This window comes from Ammodytes marinus (assembly GCF_949987685.1).
Source record: "Ammodytes marinus genome assembly, chromosome: 14".
Taxonomy (NCBI): Eukaryota; Metazoa; Chordata; class Actinopteri; order Uranoscopiformes; family Ammodytidae; genus Ammodytes; species Ammodytes marinus.
This window is the reverse complement of record NC_137218.1, coordinates 21363411-21382397: the sequence shown is the minus strand read 5'-3', so window position 1 is coordinate 21382397 and position 18987 is coordinate 21363411. Positions and strand designations below refer to the sequence as shown.

At 40.9% G+C, this 18987-nt stretch overlaps 2 protein-coding genes across 2 annotated transcripts; both read right to left on the bottom strand.

The window, feature by feature from the left end:
• Positions 1 to 638: 638 nt before the first annotated feature.
• Positions 639 to 7159, bottom strand: LOC307261043 (trimethyllysine dioxygenase, mitochondrial-like; the record flags this gene model as incomplete). Its single annotated transcript, XM_080041480.1, has 6 exons — positions 639 to 770; positions 921 to 1066; positions 1406 to 1650; positions 1834 to 1953; positions 2097 to 2376; positions 7126 to 7159. 6 exons carry the CDS (start codon positions 7157 to 7159, stop codon positions 639 to 641), a joined length of 957 nt encoding a protein of 318 aa, XP_079897606.1.
• A 4473-nt stretch (positions 7160 to 11632) lies between these two features.
• Positions 11633 to 18779, bottom strand: LOC307261042 (trimethyllysine dioxygenase, mitochondrial-like; the record flags this gene model as incomplete). The annotated part of the gene is made up of 7 exons (XM_080041479.1): positions 11633 to 11808; positions 11943 to 12081; positions 13246 to 13482; positions 13666 to 13785; positions 13929 to 14208; positions 18378 to 18554; positions 18638 to 18779. The coding sequence occupies 7 exons, from the start codon at positions 18777 to 18779 to the stop codon at positions 11677 to 11679; spliced, it is 1227 nt and encodes a 408-aa protein (XP_079897605.1). The 3' UTR covers positions 11633 to 11676.
• Between the last annotated feature and the right edge of the window lie 208 nt (positions 18780 to 18987).

The window sequence follows — 18987 nt, the reverse complement described above, 5'->3', positions numbered from 1 at the left end:
AGGAAGTGAGCTATAAAAAACGTTTGCTTACTGAACCTTTAAACATAGAAAGACAAGCACATACAAAGGACAATATAAGACATGAGACCAAACACGAAAGGGCCCCAATCTCGTTAAACTTTACATGGGAGGAAACCCAAATTTCTCAAAGGTGTAGACAGGAAACCATTTCCACACCATAACCATTTTTGAAAATTGTCTGTATTTATTGATTCACATGGTAGGCAGTTTGAAGCCTTTCTAATTCAGGTTCAAAAATTATCCTATAGATGTCAGTCAAGCAGCTATTGACTATTTCTGACAAGAAGTCATGATTAAAAATCTGTTGAATCTCTTCACATATGATCACTTAGAGTAAGCTGTATCAGTATCGATATTGGTGTCAATAACATCCTAAGGATATCTATCCCAACTGACATTTGTTGAGAGATAAATGTCCACCAACAAATGGAGGCAGACATTAGAACAAATAGCAGATAACACTTAAAAATTACATCCACAAATGACAATTATTAAAGAACAAGGATGAGTAGACGTGGAAGACATGAACCAGGAGTGAGACTTGTTGATTGTGGTGCAAATTGAATGAGGGCTAATACCCATGATGCTTAGCAGTAGGGCGACCGCAATGTTGAGGATCAGGCCTGCAGCCCGAGGCAGCGTGCAGTGCTGAGGACGTTGTCTCTGGTCATAAAGCATCCACACAGCTGCCTCAGGCCGGTGAAAGAACTGCGGCAATGCATGACACGCCAGTTGTCTATGAAAATAACCTGGAGAAGGAAAGACAGGGGCAATTACTTAGATTACCCTTAATTGCTACAACTACATTTGTGTCGTTCAGTTTACACCCTGATTACCCTAAAGCTCTTTACTGGATCGAATGAAATTGACATTCAGAGAAGCATGTATAACTGACTTACCTTCCCTGGAGTCAGTTTCACCCACAGCTCGTTCTCCGGCCGCCTTAGTTCTGTTGTCAACTCTCGATGTGCCACATACCATCGCTGAACAACGTCATGGGGGATCGTGTGTATCACTGATCGGTCATCGGTCATAGTGATTGTATCTGGTGAAAAAAGAAGGGATTACAATCTTGCTTTGTTTGAGTCATTTATATAATACCTTAATATAACTTTAAAATATTCCTTTAATTTTTTATTATATATTGAGTATATTATATAAAATAGCAAGGACTTTTTAACGACTGAAATGTACACGGATAGAAGTATTGAGCTTTTAAGTAAAGTTTGTTCCCTACTAAAAATCCAACATATGCTAATATGTTTATGAAATTAATAGCTTTACAGGTGCAAGTCCAATTATGCTAGATGGAATTTAAGAAAATTATAATCTATAATCCACTACTGCACACACATGTTTGTAAAATGACATCAGATTAAAGCACTGACGTACCGGATCAGGTACATTTCATTGTTCCAAGGATAGGTGTTGAGCACAGGGCCAATGCCCGTCATGTGGTTTTGGTGGTTGTCTGTGTTTTCGATGTACTTGTGCCTGATGGGCACACTGGAGAGCAGTTCAAAGTTTTCAGGAGATCGCTGTCTGACTTTTTCAGCAGCATTGAACCCGTCCACCAGTAGTGTCCTTCCCCCAGTACCCTCATGCTTGAGGCAGTGGAACACCTGGATTCTGCAACAACAATGAGCGCCATCAAATACACCATATCAATACATTGTTATTTAAATCTATATGGTTTGCTAATAACATATTAAGAAATGCACATTTTCCTAGGTTATTCAGAGTAACTTCAAATACTTTTTCAGTGCTTTGCAAACAAAAACCCCATTATCAGTCCACTTCTCCTCCACCTACCCACATGGTTCCTGAAAGTATGAGGTGTCAGTATGACGGTCCAGGGCCAGCTGGCTGTAGGCAGAGTCTCCTCTGGAGAAATCTGAAGTAAAACACCACATTCTTCCATACGTTGTCTCCCTTATGGATCAATACACACAACACAAAAGGATTAGGAATAATTGGATCTGCACTTCCCTTGAACGTTGCCATTTAATGTTAACCAAATGCAAAATAGTTGCATTAATGTGTATTTCACTAGGCCAAAAAGCAGCACCTTTTACCTGATTAGACTAACCCTCTGGGTGACTGCCTCCGTGGCCACAACTGTAGCTGGGACGTCATCTACAAAAGCGACCCCATACAAGAGGTAGTTCTGAAGGAACTTCTTCACTTCATCATCACAGCTCATAAACTTCTCCCACTTGACAGAAGGTATGTTTGCATTTTCATAGATTTCCGAATTCCAAAGAGTGCGTGGCTGGACGCAGCTCTGCTTCTTTCCTTCATAGCTGTTGTCAGTCAGCCAGTTGAGACTGTACTTTGACACATGACCACCACGCCCTGGGACCCAAAAATAAAAAAGAATAATGTTATTAGGTACAATTAATGGAAATAACAACACTTAAGAATGAATCATCTTAATCATTTTCTAAATTAAATGTTAAAATATATTTGGGAAGATCACTATGTTGGAGATAGCTATTTTTGAGAGAAAAATGCTAACTTTATTTCCATTTATATCTTCAACACATTTAAAATCATGATTAGAAAAAAGAATTTCCCAAAGGATGGATTACCAAAGCACTGCAACAGCATAACCTGAAGTGACGGGGGCATTAAATCATCTCATGCATTTTTAATCATCTTAAAGCTCATCTCTTATCTTCCTCAAGGGTCTGGGTGTCAAAGACCTACCTTTATCATATCTATTTCTATGCTCCCATTTTACATACAGTATATGCCTCAAATAATGTATGTTAAATTAAACTGAGACATAGCAAAACCCTTGGGCAGAAAATTCAAGGAGAACTTGTTGATTTGACGGTTGTTATGTGCTCTGCGGGTGACACTTCAAGGAAACAGCATTTATAAACATGCAAAACAACAAAGACAGAAAAGGAAACTGGGAGAGGGGGTCAATAGGGACCCTCTGGATCAGGTCAGGACCATATACATCTAAATACCTCAACTTTGCACAGGCATTTCAATCAAAGGACTACTATGTGCATTAAACATGGGTATCCATTGAGGCCTCTTGTACTATTTAGATTGTGTGTTTAGCAAACAAAGTATGTGAGGGCCAATATAAAGGGATAGGATATGCCCCAGCCCCCCCCCCCCCCCCCCTGGACTCAGCTGACCTTGATTATGTACCATGAACAAGTGCCAGTATGCCCACAGGAGCCTGTGCATCATCTGCTTTCTGGGGGCTGACGTATTCACGCTTGTCGGTTTACGTACGATTATGTGCTGCTCTTGTGCATACATGAAAACACTGCTAGAGTCCAGCTCCCAAAGAAAATAGAAGCCAGCGGCCCACAGGGAGGCATCAGCTAGCCTCTGGGACGGCCCAGAGCAGCATTAGACAGACAAATGCACACTTGGATGTCCCAGGGCTTCCAGACCCCGACTGCACTGCTGTGGTGTTAAAGCCCCTGTGAACCTTAATCCCCCAAATCATTCTTACTATGCAATTTGCTGAGTTGGTCGCACACTAGTAAGAATCTGAAAAGTGTTAGGCATATTTATCCATCCAAATTAAAGATATTGTTTGATAAACTTAACAGAAAGTTCGGTTTAGATACGGCAAGCTATGCTCTGGTCTTTATTACATAAATAAGTGTTTTGAACCAATTGGGAGTTCTCTGCCGGATAAAGTAATGACTGTTGCCATGGACACAGTTTCAAAGGTCACGCCCGGACGGTCAAAAGGTGACTAGTCTAGACAGTAAAAAAGATTTTTGTAAACTAGGTTTTATAATATTTATGAACATTTATTTTCAATCATACTTATGTAAAACCTTATTAAGACACCCAACTTGGATATCATATGTTGATTTATACTATTTTAGACCAGGTTTCCAGAGGCTTTAAAAGCATGCAGTGAGGGTGTCTCCCTGTCCACATCGTGCACACTGATTCTTAAAAACTGAATGCTTCAGCACTAAAACTATCCTCTCCAGCTTGTGTCGGACCTGACCCATGCTGGGTTGAGGGGACATAAGAGTTGCATGCTGTGGGGTCACAAGCATAGACTGTATATTAAAGAGGTCACATGACAGGGGAAAATGTGAGGGTGTGCACACGAGCAGCTGGCTAGGGACACTGTTAACAGCTGTTTCCTCTTGCACAGCCGGCTGCAGTGGGACCATTTATTCCTCTTACTGCAAAAAGGAGGCAACTTAATCCCACATGGGCTTTTCCCCGTTATTGTGTGCAGTGGCAGGCTGCAGGCTGGAGAAAGAAAAATGGATGGTAGTTGTGGTTGTTGCTGGTTAAGCTATAGCCCCACTCTAGCTGTTCTCAGGGGAACAGTGAGCAATGGCTTGCAGGTTGGCTCCATGTGGGTGATTATGTAGAGGATGAGGTGTGACAAAAGTAGGGTTGAAGTAGTTTGTTTGAGTTGGAAATATATAATTTTGTACACTAAAAGTATTTCATAGCTTCACTGGAAACAGTTGTACAAGTAACAATTCGAACTTGAATTCATTGTCTCCAACTTTTTATTAGACCATTTAATGTGTTCAATGAGCAGCAAATATATCCCTGTGTCCAATTTGATGTGTTATGTGACAGAGCCTGTTCATGCCAGATGTTTAACTGTGCCAGTTTGTTATATTGGTTGCAATCCACTGATGGAGGATGCTATCTAAATCTATCTAAAGGTTATATAATGCTTATATTAAGCGTGATGTACTGTATGACTGACATGGTCAATCTTGATTTTAGGTCCAGAGTTCCATGAGGCTGTGATTAGCATGGCTCCTCAAGTCACAATTTATTTGCCAAGGGGCGATTTAAGCCGTGTTTGACCGTTTTTGAGCAACAGCAGAGATTCTGGTATGACCAAGAAAATGCATATCCAGTCAAACAGGTAGGTGTCATTACAGATATTTTTGCATTTTCTCAATAAAATTTTTTCAGTATTTTTGCAGTGTTTTTTTCCAGAAATATTTACAAAATAAGTAGGAGATGAGAGCAGGATGAACTAAGCCTTAATGTTGCAACTAAACATAGGCCAACTTTGTGGTTTTGGAGGGTAGATTGGTTTGCTTATTCATTTAGAGAACGGCATGTTATTCATTTCAATACCATCAAAATATGCCAAAGGATTTATTGTCTTGTGCAGAAATAAAGAAATTATAAGTGCAATTTTTGAAACTATGTCCTTCTCCCTGGTGCAGTTAGTTAGTGTACATACTGTAGCCTATATACCATTATTGAGTAGCATAGACTCCTGTTACTTAGCGAATACTAAAGAAGACCAATATCTCTGTGTGAACTGATTATTTCGTAGAGATCTGTTGAGTATCAAACAATTGCTTGAGTGTAATTATTAAAATAAATTGGTAAGAGAGTCAGAAAAGTGCTACTGTTATAAAGAAAAAATATATAACAATAATAAAAGTGCCCTTATTTTTCTCACTTGAGCCCCCGCTCCCCAAACTGTCGCTGCATGTCCCTGGTTGATAAAATCTCTATACAAAAACATATATGTGATAATTTATGGATGAGCAAACGCACACGCATTGATACGATTAAAGCATGAGTGAGGGGGGCTCATTGACAGGAGGTTTTCAGGGGCCCAGCCATTTGTGTGGGTGGGTCTGTGGCTGTGCACAGAACCAGGACCCTGGAACTGCAGCAGCTAAATATAGCTCCTACCAATGACATGTCATAATGTATGCTGCACTCATTAAATATATGACACTGTGTCGTGGGATTACTGAATCAAAACAATCAAACTGTGGTTGTCTTCCCTTGTGTGTAGCGTAAAATGAACACCATAACATTGACTTTGGGTCAAATCAAGTCATTATGCTGGGTCAAAGTAGGTTTTAACTACAGGGTGACTCCAAATTAGTGTGTGTGCCACTCAACAGCTTGAAATGTCCTCTCTATTATGGGAACCTTCACAGGTTACTTTTATTTGGAGTTGTATTCCTGGATCTTTTTTGGGGGAAGCGTTAACAGGCTGGGCCTTGTTAGTGGTGAATGGCTGGTGCAAAGCTGCATGCCTCCCTTGCAGAAATCGGTTGCTTATCAGGGACCTAATGTTCTAAAAACACCTTCCAGAATAGCAGTGACTAACAGGATAGATTTGGCTGTCATATACCAGACATAAATACTACGTTGATAATCTGACATATTGTACTGGAAAAGGGACCATGAGGAAAAATTCTACATTTAAATGGGTATGTGTATGTATCCATACACTAACACTCTGACCTTGATGTCAAAATAAAGTGTATGCCTGCAATTAATATTGCATCAAACACATTAGTTTACATCCTTTGCAATAAAATATTTATTATGGCCCCCAGAGCTATTAATATAAGGCCTATTCGTTGGAGGAAGACGATAGTTGAAGGAGCCTTGATTTCTGCAGCCTATAGCCTACATATCATTTTTAACAACCTGTAACAACATTCCATGCCTGTAAAACCACTTTGCCCCCTGGGTAGAATCAAATGTTTATATAGTTATTACACACATAATCTAGTTTGAATTTAAGCATTACTGAGTATCTGCAGTTTAACCATAATATGTATGGTGACTTGTGAGGATCTGTAGATATTTTAAAGGCAAACTTTCAAAAATATATGAAAAAAAAGTAAAAGCCAGACTGCTGTTTTATTAAGCCATTGGTCTACATAATAACTCATGGAGTAAGACACTATATACATTATTGATGCCATTCCGTGACATTGTGTACAAATACATGCACTCCTCAATTCTCATTGATGCCATAGCAACCATTCTGCTTCCTCGTTTGTCTTTCTTGTCTCTCTGGATATTTTCCGTGTGACAGCAGGGCTACTTTAGTCACGACTGAGCAAGCTTCTCTTTCACGTCCACCTGACTATTCTTTCACATTTAATCCCCTTGTTATTCACTGTGGGTGAAATTGAACCGAAGTGAGATTATTTTGGTTTCAATGAAATATTCCAGCACCTCTTCCCACGTCTGAGATTACTGTACCTGTTGTCAGTGTTCCCAACATTAACAAATCCGATAAACTAGTGGCCCTGAATATTGTGCGATTAGGGAATGACATTCATCTTGAATCCCTCTCATTCACTGAGTTACCAGGGACAACCTCGCAGGCCTCAGTAGTTTCCATGGTTACTGCAGCAGTCTCCTCATTGTCAGTGTTGGAAAATTAGAGTAGAACTGTGACTGCATCCTTGTACTGCATACAGAATATACATATCAGCAGCTGCTGCATGCTAACAGCACGTTTTGTATTTAACAACCTCGGCCTTGATGACTATGTTTGCAGGACAGTATGTGCATGCTGAATGTGATGCATTAAGCTGTATGAATATGTATGGCTGCTCTCGTGCTGATTATCAGGGGATCACAGATGATTTTCATCATCGCTAAATGTTAAGTAGAATTATGGTAATTTCTCAAGGAGAGAGAGCAGACCCATCATAAATTACCATCAAGTATGTGCGCATTACCCTGATTTTGGAAGCAAAATATACACTAAATATATCTATAAAATAAAGTAATGTTATTTTGAAGATGTTTTCGCAGAACTGTCCAATCACTATATTGAGAAGCGTAATGATTATGAGTCAGGCACCATGAAACACTCAGTTAGGATCCGGTCTCTCCGTGGGGGCAGAGACTTGTAAGGCCACTCCCACCAACACACACACAAACACACACACACACACTGCCTCACGATGACTAACGGACCAGTGACGTCCTGTTTGATCAGCAACAAGAAAAGGATCTGCCACCATAGCCCACTCAAATCTGTAAACACATGTTACAAGAAATACAGATGTATACAAGTAATTTTTTCACTTCTTTGACATGAATTTTATGATCTGTTTTGTGTAAGCAAAGTCATTTCAAAATACTGTATATTAACATTCTATTACAACAACATTCAGTGCAGCTCCCATCTTCCATTCTAATAATAACTCTTCAGATGTGATTACGGGTTCATCCAGGCGTGGTACAAAGTGATGTTGAGTTGTGTCTGCAGCACAAAAGCCCAACGGCAGTGATATAGATAGAGATTATTCTGTCCTGTAAAGAAGCAGGATAAAACTCAGCCGACATAATTTTGTTTAGCAGAAAATGTTGGATTGTAATCAATATACAGGATAGTAGGCTATAGGCCTGTAATTAGACACAAGAAGTGGTGGAAAGATATTTACAAGGGCTGCAACTAACGATTATTTTGATAATCGATTAATTTAAATACTGTTTCAAGAGATATCACCTACTTATATTTTTCAATTTGATTAATGTACAGTAAAGTGTCCGGAATTTGAATTGAACTCATATTAAAACAGCCTCTCTGGAAAGCCGATCAATTCCCTACTGACGTATAATATCACTGATTGAACCTGTGCTTCATAAAAATGTCAAGTAGATTTAGTGGATCAAATATAAAGTTGACTATAAAACTCATGCGTGGTCCTTGTTCTCCGTCAGAGAGGCCCTGACGGTGACGTGGAATCGGGTCACCTGGTCACTCTGACCTGCCACAGTGAGCGTGGGAGCCCATCCCCTACATACACCTAGACCAGATTGGATCAGACTAGGACAAGGAGGCCAGTGCTGGGAAGAGGTGAGTGGAGTATGTGTGTTCAAATATACTGTATATTGCGTAACTTCTGTTGCCCCCATGAGGAATTCTGAGTAATTACAACAACACTGTTGGCACATCTACTTGACGTAATCCTTTGGTCATAGCGTCTGTATTTTATTCCTTTTGCTGTTTGTAATTTTTTTTATATAATATTAAAATCTACAACTGAAAAATCCCTTGGGTGCTTCTTGGGATTTTTCTGAGCTCCTGCGCCAGTGTCAGGGAATGACACCAGTTTGTAAATGCTGCCATACTGAGAAATACAGAGAGAGTTTTGTGGAGCTGATAGGCTTAATCCATTTTGTGTGGTTCACCGCTCACACCGTGAAGAGACACCAATACAAAGCAGCAGAGGCCACCAAGATGAAGTGAGGTCTTTGGGTCTGCATTTCTGTAATTTAATTCAAAGAACCATTACACATAACGAGAAATACATCTAGAATAAACATACTTTTCTGAAGGTTGACATTTCTGTATAATAAAATTTTTTGGATTGGTTTCATGAAATATTACTAATATTTTGAGATACTGGATTTTCTATTCCATGAGCTGTAAGCCGTAATCATCAAAACTAAAATCAAAGAACTGACGTATTTCACTTCAAGTAAGGAATCTAGAACATACGAAAGACTCACTTTTATTATGGAATTTCGCATGATATTGTGTTTTGAGATGCACCTGTACTTTACATTTGCCTCTGTCCATTCTTTATTCAAGTGTGCAACTCTCCCTGTGTCCACCAGGAGGAGTACTCAGTAGGCCAAGGAAGCCTCAGACAGCGTTCCTGTGGCAACCACAGCCAGCAGCCTCCACGCTGAGGGAGATGAGCAGCACGCATGAAAAACGTCACTGTTCTGAACAGCGTTAAGCCTTTAACATACGTCATGCTCAAATGTCATCAATAGGATCGAACTTGTGTTTGAATTTTTTTTGTAACATATTTTCTGAATTGATATTACCGTCAATTCAGTCATTAACATGCCTTTTATGAATTGTTTTGTTTAACCTAAAATCTGCTTGAATGTAGGCCTATTCCTTTTGTTTGTTTTTCAATTTGATAGTTAAACATTCAAACCATATAGATGATCCCTGCTCTGAACACACAAGCTGCATAAAAATAGGACCAATATTTTAATTTGATTGTATAAAATACAACATAGCCCACATGTAATAAATTTGAACTAAAACCACGAGGGAAGTCGGCGTCAGGAAAATTATCAGTGAGATACCTTATTTTTTTTCAAAATTTTATAAATGCAATTTTTCAACATAGAAATATAAAGGCAAGCACATACAAAGAGCCAATAAGAAAAGAGACCAAACATGAAAAGGCCCCACATCTTCTTAAACTAGGCTTGAGAGGAATCAAATGTATCTAAGGTCTAGACAAGAAACCCTTTCCACACCATAATCATTAAAAAAAACAAGTCTATTTATTGATCACGAGTCACGACACAGTTAGCGGTTTCAAGCATTTCTAATTTAGGTTCCTAAATAATCCCAGATTTCAGTCAAGTAGCAATATAAATTATTTCTAACACACCGTCATGATTAAATATCTGTTGAATCTCTTCAGGAATTATCACTTAGAGCAGGGGTGTCCAAACCTTTTTCACTGAGGGCCACATACAGAAAAATCTACGAAGGGCCGGTGTAATGGAGGACTGCATGCTTGTTGGTTAGGAGTTGGTAACCACTGTGGTGCATCGGTAAGAATGCAAGGGAACGAGGATTATCTCTTCACGGATTTATTGAACAGTTTGCAAGCACGTGTGTAACGTGTGTGTGGTAAGTGTATGGTTCTGAAACAGAAACATAAAATAATATAATCAGTCTAAATAATATAAATTATTATCATTAACATAATTTAAATGCTCTGCCATACATAATGCACAGATTAACCAATATGTACTAATTCCTATGTTAATCAGATGTGAACACAATTACAGTGAATCCTAAATAATAGGCTACATAAAATGGCTCCAACAAGTTCTATAAAACTTAACAGTAAACATATGCATACTCCTACTTCCAACGTCCCTGGATCCCATTCAGACACCCAGTGTTTTCTGCTATTGCCTCCAATGTCCAGTTTGGTGAAAATAGTAGCCAGCCGAGATCCCGACCCTCCTAGGGGGGTCCGGGGGTAAGCCCCCCCGGGAGATTTTTTTAACTTTTTAAAGTTAGAAAAATCTGGTGAAACTGGTGCACTTTGAGAGGAAAATTAAGAGGCTTAATCTGAAGAATTGTGTATGAAAAAATAATTTGGAGACACTGTGTCAGATGAATTAGAAGCTATTGAAGAAGGACACATGGATTTTCCATAATAATATTAATTTAAAATAAAATATTATGCAGGGTTCTCTGGAATGGGCTTGGTGCCCTTTTTCTTTTATGGGACATATTTCTCTCTAATATAATGGATGCATTTAAATTATTAAAAAATTAAAAGGGACATATTACATTATATTTTTTAAATGTGCCGCAGGCCAATCAATCAGTTTTGACACCCCTGCACTAGTGGGTTTACTAAGAAATGCAACAAAAAAATAAAAAATAAAAAATAAATTAAAAGGGCCATATTACATTATATTTTTTAAATCGGCCGCAGGCCGCAGTTTAGGCACCCCTGACTTAGAGTATCATTATTGATATTGAAAAGCTGTATCAGTATCAATATCAATACAATCCTAACGATACCTCTCCCAAATGACTTCTTTGTGTATTCTCCTCTACATTTTATATACTGTATAAGTTATTTTTTTCAAGTGTATTTCAGAAGAAACTGTCACAGGTAAATGTAGGCAATGGGACAGAAGATGGATGTCTACCAACCAATGGAGGCAGACATTAGAAAAGAAAAATCAACAAATGTCACTACTAAAGAACAAGGATAAGTAGATGTGTGAGACAATGTATCCGTGTGAGTGTTCTTGATTGTTCTGAACAAAGATGACTTTACAGTGCAAATTGATTGAGGACCCTATCCATGATGCTTAGCCGTAAAGAGAACTTCATGTTGAGGATCAGGCCTGCAGCCCGAAGCAGCGTGCAGTGCTGAGAACGTCGTCTCTGGTCAGATAGCATCCACACAGCTGCCTCAGGCCGGTGAAAGAGTCCCGCCCATGCATGACACGCCAGTTGTCTATGAAAACAACCTTCAAAGCAAAGGGGGGGGGAGGAATCCTTAGATCACACTGAACAACACCTACATTTGTATCTTTCAGTCTGGATTATTGAGAACTCGATGGACTGAAATTGACATTCAGAGAAGAACTTATCACGGACTTACTTTCCCTGGAGTCAGTTTCACCCACAGCTCGTTCTCCGGCCGCCTTAGTTCTGTTGTCAACTCTCGATGTGCCACATACCATCGCTGAACAACGTCATGAGGGATCATGTTTATCACTGATCGGTCATAGTTGTTGTATCTGTTGACAAAAAGAAGGGATTACAATCTTGCTTTGATGTAAGGTTTACATCTTTTAAATAATACCTTTAAATAAGTACTACTACTATTGTGAGGGGAGAAGTCGAGAGGAAATTGCAAACCATGGCAATGATCATCGTCAGCATCGTATCTGAACGGTTTGCAGAAGAGGAGAAGAAAGGTGTAAAAGGACCCTGCTCAAAGAACCAAAGGGAGGTGAGGATCCATAACATCAGGCAGGATATGAAGACCCTCAAAAGTCAGTACAAGCAGGCAGGAGAAGAGGAGTACAGTGGCTTGGCACAAATGATGTGTATCCTGCGGAAGATAAGGGTCCTTTGTTGGGTGGCACCGGTGGAGTCGCCTCCGTGAGAGAGCCTGAAAGTGCATTCATTTCCAACCCCTTCAAGTTCAGGAAGGAGCTGCAAGGTCAGGAGTGAAGCAGCTTGCTGGCCTGCTCACAGGAGGACATAGACCACCACCTGAAGCAGACGTACAGCAACCAAGCAAGAGAACAGGAGTTAGGTAAGTACCGCACCCTGATAGATCCCCATGAGCCATGCAGTTCGATATGTCAGAGCTGCAGCTGAAGGAAGTTCGGGGGGTTGACAGGAAAGTCCGAGCAAGCTCTGCTCCAGAACCAAGCAGCTCTTTATATAAAGTGTAAAAAAAACTGTCCTAAACTTCTGCCACACCTGTGGAAGATCCTGCAAATCATCTGGAGGAGAGGCAGGATTCCAGAACAGTGGAGAGATGGAGGAGAAGGCACGAGAGAACAGGGAAAGGGAAGGGAAACAGTCAGTGTTGTGGCTCGAGCTGGCAAATAAATACACCCCAATACCACACAAACTGGTGCAGCTCACATTGACAAAACATCATGTCCCCAGAGAGACTCTTCAGGAGTAGTGACTTCAGGATGGCAAATCGACAGTGAGATTATCACGGGATGCACTCTCTCAGTGATCCTGTTCTCCCTGGCCATGAGTATGCTAACAAAGTGTGCTGAATCAGTGCAGAGGGTCTCAAATGAAATCTGCTCAACGCCAGCCACCTATGAGGGTGTTTATGGATGACCTCATAGTCACTACAGTCCACTACTATAATCTAATAATCCACTACTGCACAAACGTATGTAAAATGATAAAAGATTGAAGAGGTAGCATACCGGATCAGGTACATTTCATTGTTCCAAGGATAGGTGTTGAGCACAGGGCCAATGCCCGTCATGTGGTTTCGGTGGTTGTCTGTGTTTTCGATGTACTCGTGCCTGATGGGCACACTGGAGAGCAGCTCAAAGTTTTCAGGAGATCGCTGTCTGACTTTTTCAGCAGCATTGAACCCGTCCACCAGTAGTGTCCTTCCCCCAGTACCCTCATGCTTGAGGCAGTGGAACACCTGGATTCTGCAACAACAATGAGCGCCATCAAATACACCATATCAATACATTGTTATTTAAATCTATATGGTTTGCTAATAACATATTAAGAAATGCACATTTTCCTAGGTTATTCAGAGTAACTTCAAATACTTTTTCAGTGCTTTGCAAACAAAAACTCCAATATCAGTCCACTTCTCCTCCACCTACCCACATGGTTCCTGAAAGTATGAGGTGTCAGTATGACGGTCCAGGGCCAGCTGGCTGTAGGCAGAGTCTCCTCTGGAGAAATCTGAAGTAAAACACCACATTCTTCCATACGTTGTCTCCCTTATGGATCAATACACACAACACAAAAGGATTAGGAATAATTGGATCTGCACTTCCCTTGAACACTGCCATTTAATGTTAACCAAATGCAAAATAGTTGCATTAGTGGGAATTTCACTAGGCCAAAATGCAGCACCTTTTACCTGATTAGACTAACCCTCTGGGTGACTGCCTCCGTGGCCTCAACTGTAGCTGGGACGTCATCTACAAAAGCGACCCCATACAAGAGGTAGTTCTGAAGGAACTTCTTCACTTCATCATCACAGCTCATAAACTTCTCCCACTTGACAGAAGGTATGTTTGCATTTTCATAGATTTCCGAATTCCAAAGAGTGCGTGGCTGGACGCAGCTCTGCTTCTTTCCTTCATAGCTGTTGTCAGTCAGCCAGTTGAGACTGTACTTTGACACATGACCACCACGCCCTGGGACCCAGAAAAAAAAATTATTAGGTACAATGAATGGAAATTAAAACACTTTTGAAAACATGATTTTTTAAATGAAAGATTCAAATCTTCTTGGGAATCTACAGTAACTATGTGTGAGATAGCTATTATTGAGGGGGGGGGGGTCAACAAAATAGGGTCAGGTCAGCACCATACGTATCTAAATACCTCAACTTTGTACAACCATTTGAATCCAACAAGGAATGCTATATGCGTTCAACATGGGTATCCGTGGAGGCCCTTGCACCATTTAGATTGCGCATTTTGCAAACAAAGTATGTGAGGGCCAATATAAACGGATAGGATGTGCTTCCTCCAGACTCAGCTGACCTTGATAATGCACCACGGACAGGGACAGGCATAGGCATAAGTGCCAGCATGCCCAAAGGAGCCTGAGCATCAACAACTGTCTGTGGGCTGAAGCATCCACACTTGTCGGTTTATGTAAGATTCTCTGCCACTGCATACATGCAGGCCTGCCCAGACAAATGACTGGGCCCCAGAAAAGGTCCAGTCATTGGGCCCCCTTTACTCATACTGAACTTGTATCAATGTGCATGATGCGCTTATTCCTACATAAACACATACCTGTATACAGGGCCGGTTCTAGCCAGCTAGATTAGGGTGGGCTACTGGAAATAATAGTGGGCAGAGATACCAATGAAGCGAGCGCGCGCAGTGCAGTTCTGCACCTGCTTTTTGGCACATTTACTGTAACATTTACTGTAATGTAATGTTTTAGAAACACCAATGCTGTAGGGGGGTTTACCATGATAGCACTGCTACTAGAAGCTTTTCTCATCAGTATACCAACCATCTGCCACCTTCGTTTAAAGGCTAAATATGTAATTTTCTGATTTTCATAGAAAATAATAGATAAAATATACAGAATAATTTGCAGAACACCCTCACAAAGACACCTCAAAACTTGATGAAATATCAAAGTATCTCTGAATTGAAAATCCACTTCTGCTGGCAGAAATACTGATATTAAGGAATTTTCCAGGGGTCTAAAGCCCTGGAAAGTTCCCTCTTTTTTTCCTTTCTTTTCTGGTACCCTGATTTATGTCCAGGTCCTGGCATCACTGAGCTTGCTAGGTTAGCTTGCTCATCATTAATACATATCTCACGCTTGTTTGGTTGACCTGCTGCATGCAACGGTTTTGAGGGGGAAATAACCCATGATATTTTTAGTTTTTCAATATGTGATATATTTACCCAAATAACAATGAATAAAATGTTTTATTTTATAGAAAGTTCTCTTGCAAATATAGCATTCATAATAAAGGTTGGCTTAGTTAGGTCATCTGCAAAAAAAATAAAAATGAAAAATCCCTCTCTGGGCCCCCCCTGGTGCCTGGGCCGTAGAAAGCTTTCCCACTTTCTACCCCTTATGGGCGGCCCTGCATACATGAAAACACTTCAACAGTCCAGCACCCAAAGAAAATACTGGAACCCAACAGCCCACAGGGAGGCCTCAGCCAGCCTCTGGGACGGCCCAGAGCAGCATTAGACAGACAAACGCCCACGGAGAAAACACTTGGATGTGCCCGAGTTTCTAGACTAACTGCACTGCTCTGTTAAAAGCTTGTAGTGATGGGGTCAACACTGAACAAAAGAAAAGAAGAATGTCCCAGCACTAAACTATCCTCTCCAGCTTGTGTCGGACCTGACCCATGCTGGCCTGAGGGGACATAAGAGTTGCATGCTGTGGGCTCACAAGCATAGACTATGTATTAAAGAGGTCACATGACAGGGGAAATGTGAGGGTGTGCACACGAGCAGCTGCCTAGGGACACTGTTAACAGCTGTTTCCTCTTGCACAGCCGGCTGCAGTGGGACCATTTATTCCTCTTACTGCAAAAAGGAGGCAACTTAATCCCACATGGCCTTTTCCCTGTTATTGTTTGGAGGGGCAGGCTGCAGGCTGGAGACAGAATAATGGATGGCTTCAGCTATAGTCGGAGGAGGCTGGTTAAGCTAAGTCCCACTGCTCTCAGGGGAACAGTGAGGGATGGCTTGGATGTTGGCTCCCCATGGCTGATTATACAGAGGATGAGGTGTGAGAAAGGGAGAGTTGAAGTATGTGATCATGATGGATTCTAACTAAGTCATTTCAACAAAACTGTCTGCACATCAACGTGTGGTAAGCCTTTTTGTGATCTGGCGCACAATTTATTTGCGGTAAAGTTTTCTTAAAGTGGTCCTATTATACTTTTTCGACTTTTATGACCTATAAACGTTGTTATAATGATTTATAGTCATATTTAACCATACTAAAGTATCAAATAATGACTTACATGCATTTAGACGTATTCCCTGCTGACCGCCTGGGGTGGCTGTGCAGAGCGCTAAACACTAGGGCAGCCGGTCGAGAAATCACGTGTTCAAATCGGTTCAAATTTCCTGCATTCGTGTCGTCACGAATGCGGATTTTTCCATGTATGGTAATGCTGCAACGCGCGCTCCGGCCATGCCCCCACCTTCCTGCTCTCAAATCTGCTGAATGTGCTGCTGAAAGTGTTCCGGAAGGAAGGTAACCAATCACAACGGAGTGGGGTTTGCAGGAGGGGGGAGGGGGCGGAGAAGCACAAAGCCGAGTGTGGACAGAGACTGCATGCGCGCTCAGATGAGAGTAAGAGTTTCCCGAAAATCTACAAATCTACACATTTTTTGTGCTGTGATTCGTGTCAGGTTGCTCCATAGGAGTCATTAATGAGACACTAAGACCAGAAAAGCAGTATAATAGGAGATCTTTAAAGAAAAAAAGAAAATAAAAGAAAAAAAGTTGTCTTCACCAAAGCTTCACTGGACACTGTACCAATTCAAGCTTGATTTCATTATCTTTTTATTGGACCATAAAATATGTTCATTGAGCAGCAAATATATTTCTGTGTCTAATCTTTTATTTTCTGTGACACTGCCTGCTCATGCCAGATGTTTAACTGTGCCAGTTCGTTAAAGATGTTGCGATTCACTAATCACTGATGGAGGTCGCTATCAGAATTAGGGTTATATAATGCTCATATTAAGCGTGGTGTACGACTGACACGGTCCATGGTTGTCTTAATTCATTATCTGACAAGAGGGAATCTTTGCACAATGAAACACCATCACCAGGGAGGGAAAAGTTCACTCCACCTTGGCCTGTGGGGAGAGCTTAATGTCATGTGTAATGGTGGTGTGCCAAGTTTCTCTGACCCATTTACAGAGTATGTGATGTTGATTGTCCTCAGGTTATATATTGGGAACCCTTTGATTTTTCTTGGTGAATACGTTTTCAAACTGTTGCTTGCTCATTGAAAATGCATTGTATGTCTTTGTGGTTGATGCAAAGGTTTAAAAAACGACTGCTGGAGTTTTTGATGAACTTGTTGTTTCAAGTTATATTTGAATAAGCCAACTAAACTCATGCCATTCAATTAGAATATTACCCAGAGACGTACACAACGTAAAGTAGTACCAATACAATTGCCTTCTGTGCATCAGTTAGACAAAATTATATTGATATTGTACTTGAAGATGAATTTGTAATCAAACTACTATCAAGTTACATGCAATGAGCCTGTGTTCAGCTTTGCCCAGTTGGTAATCCTTCACTGCAGAGTCCAGACAGTACAATATATATTGGCACAACTTTAAAAACATCCCCTATGCTTTCCACACATCCAGTTTGGTAGAACTTATAAAACTAGTGGTGTATTCTAGTTTATTGTAGTGGGTATACTGTGATGACCAATGACAATACCAATGATATGATGTTCGTATGCTTAGGCAGGTCATATCAGCTGTATTTTCAGTCTTTCTGAGAAAGTTTTACCAAAACTGACACAATTATTCTTCCGATATTGCTAAATAAATAAAAAATCAATTGTACAGTGAACATTTGACAAATTCAATAATGACATACAGACAGATATAAGTAGGCATATGCCTGTGGCTCTTTGTTTTTCAAGACTACACTAATGGCTGCAGGCTAATGGTCTGAAATGATTGGCTAATAATGATGCATTTCATGTGACATGTTGTAGTAATTACTTTACAGCAGCTGACATGCACTGTAGGGCTGATAATAGCCTATGCAAATCCCGCAGCTCTCTGGGTAGATCGTATCAGGTAGACTACACCTCCGCTTCTAACTGGCTTACATGTGAGGACGAGGTGGCCGTCCTCCACACTGGTGTTGTCTGGCCGGATGGCGAGGTCTATGCTCCCGGTGTCCAGGTTCCTCTGGTTGGTGCTGTGGTTGAATGAGGCTTCAGAGCGGCAGTGATCCCGCAGCCACACGTAGTTTAAACGCATCTGGGCCCCTCCGTGGTTGAGAACTGCAGGTCGTCACACGGAGAGGGCTTATTAAAATCGCACAAATGCGTATTTAAAACTTGTGTTGAAACGTGATTGAACTCACCGAGGCAGTCTTCGAGTAACTGGAACTTTGTCGATCGCGCGGCACACGCACGGATCTGCGTCCTGTGTCTCCATGGTAGTTGTGCGTTTCTCGCCCCAGACAGCAGCTGGGACGGCAGTTTCCGAGTTAACGAGCTCAACATCCCGAGTGTAAACACACCATGTGATCAATACAAACTGAATAAACCCCACAACATGAAGGGAAACCCCCGACTTATTTCAGGCGAGCTCTCAATGTGCAGCAGCAGAACTGAAGGAAAACGTTTTTGTGTTTTTCCTTTAACGCTCCACTTTTACACAGGCAAGTCTTTAATGTCATAAAGTGTCTAGTGGCGGGCCAGCATAAAAAAC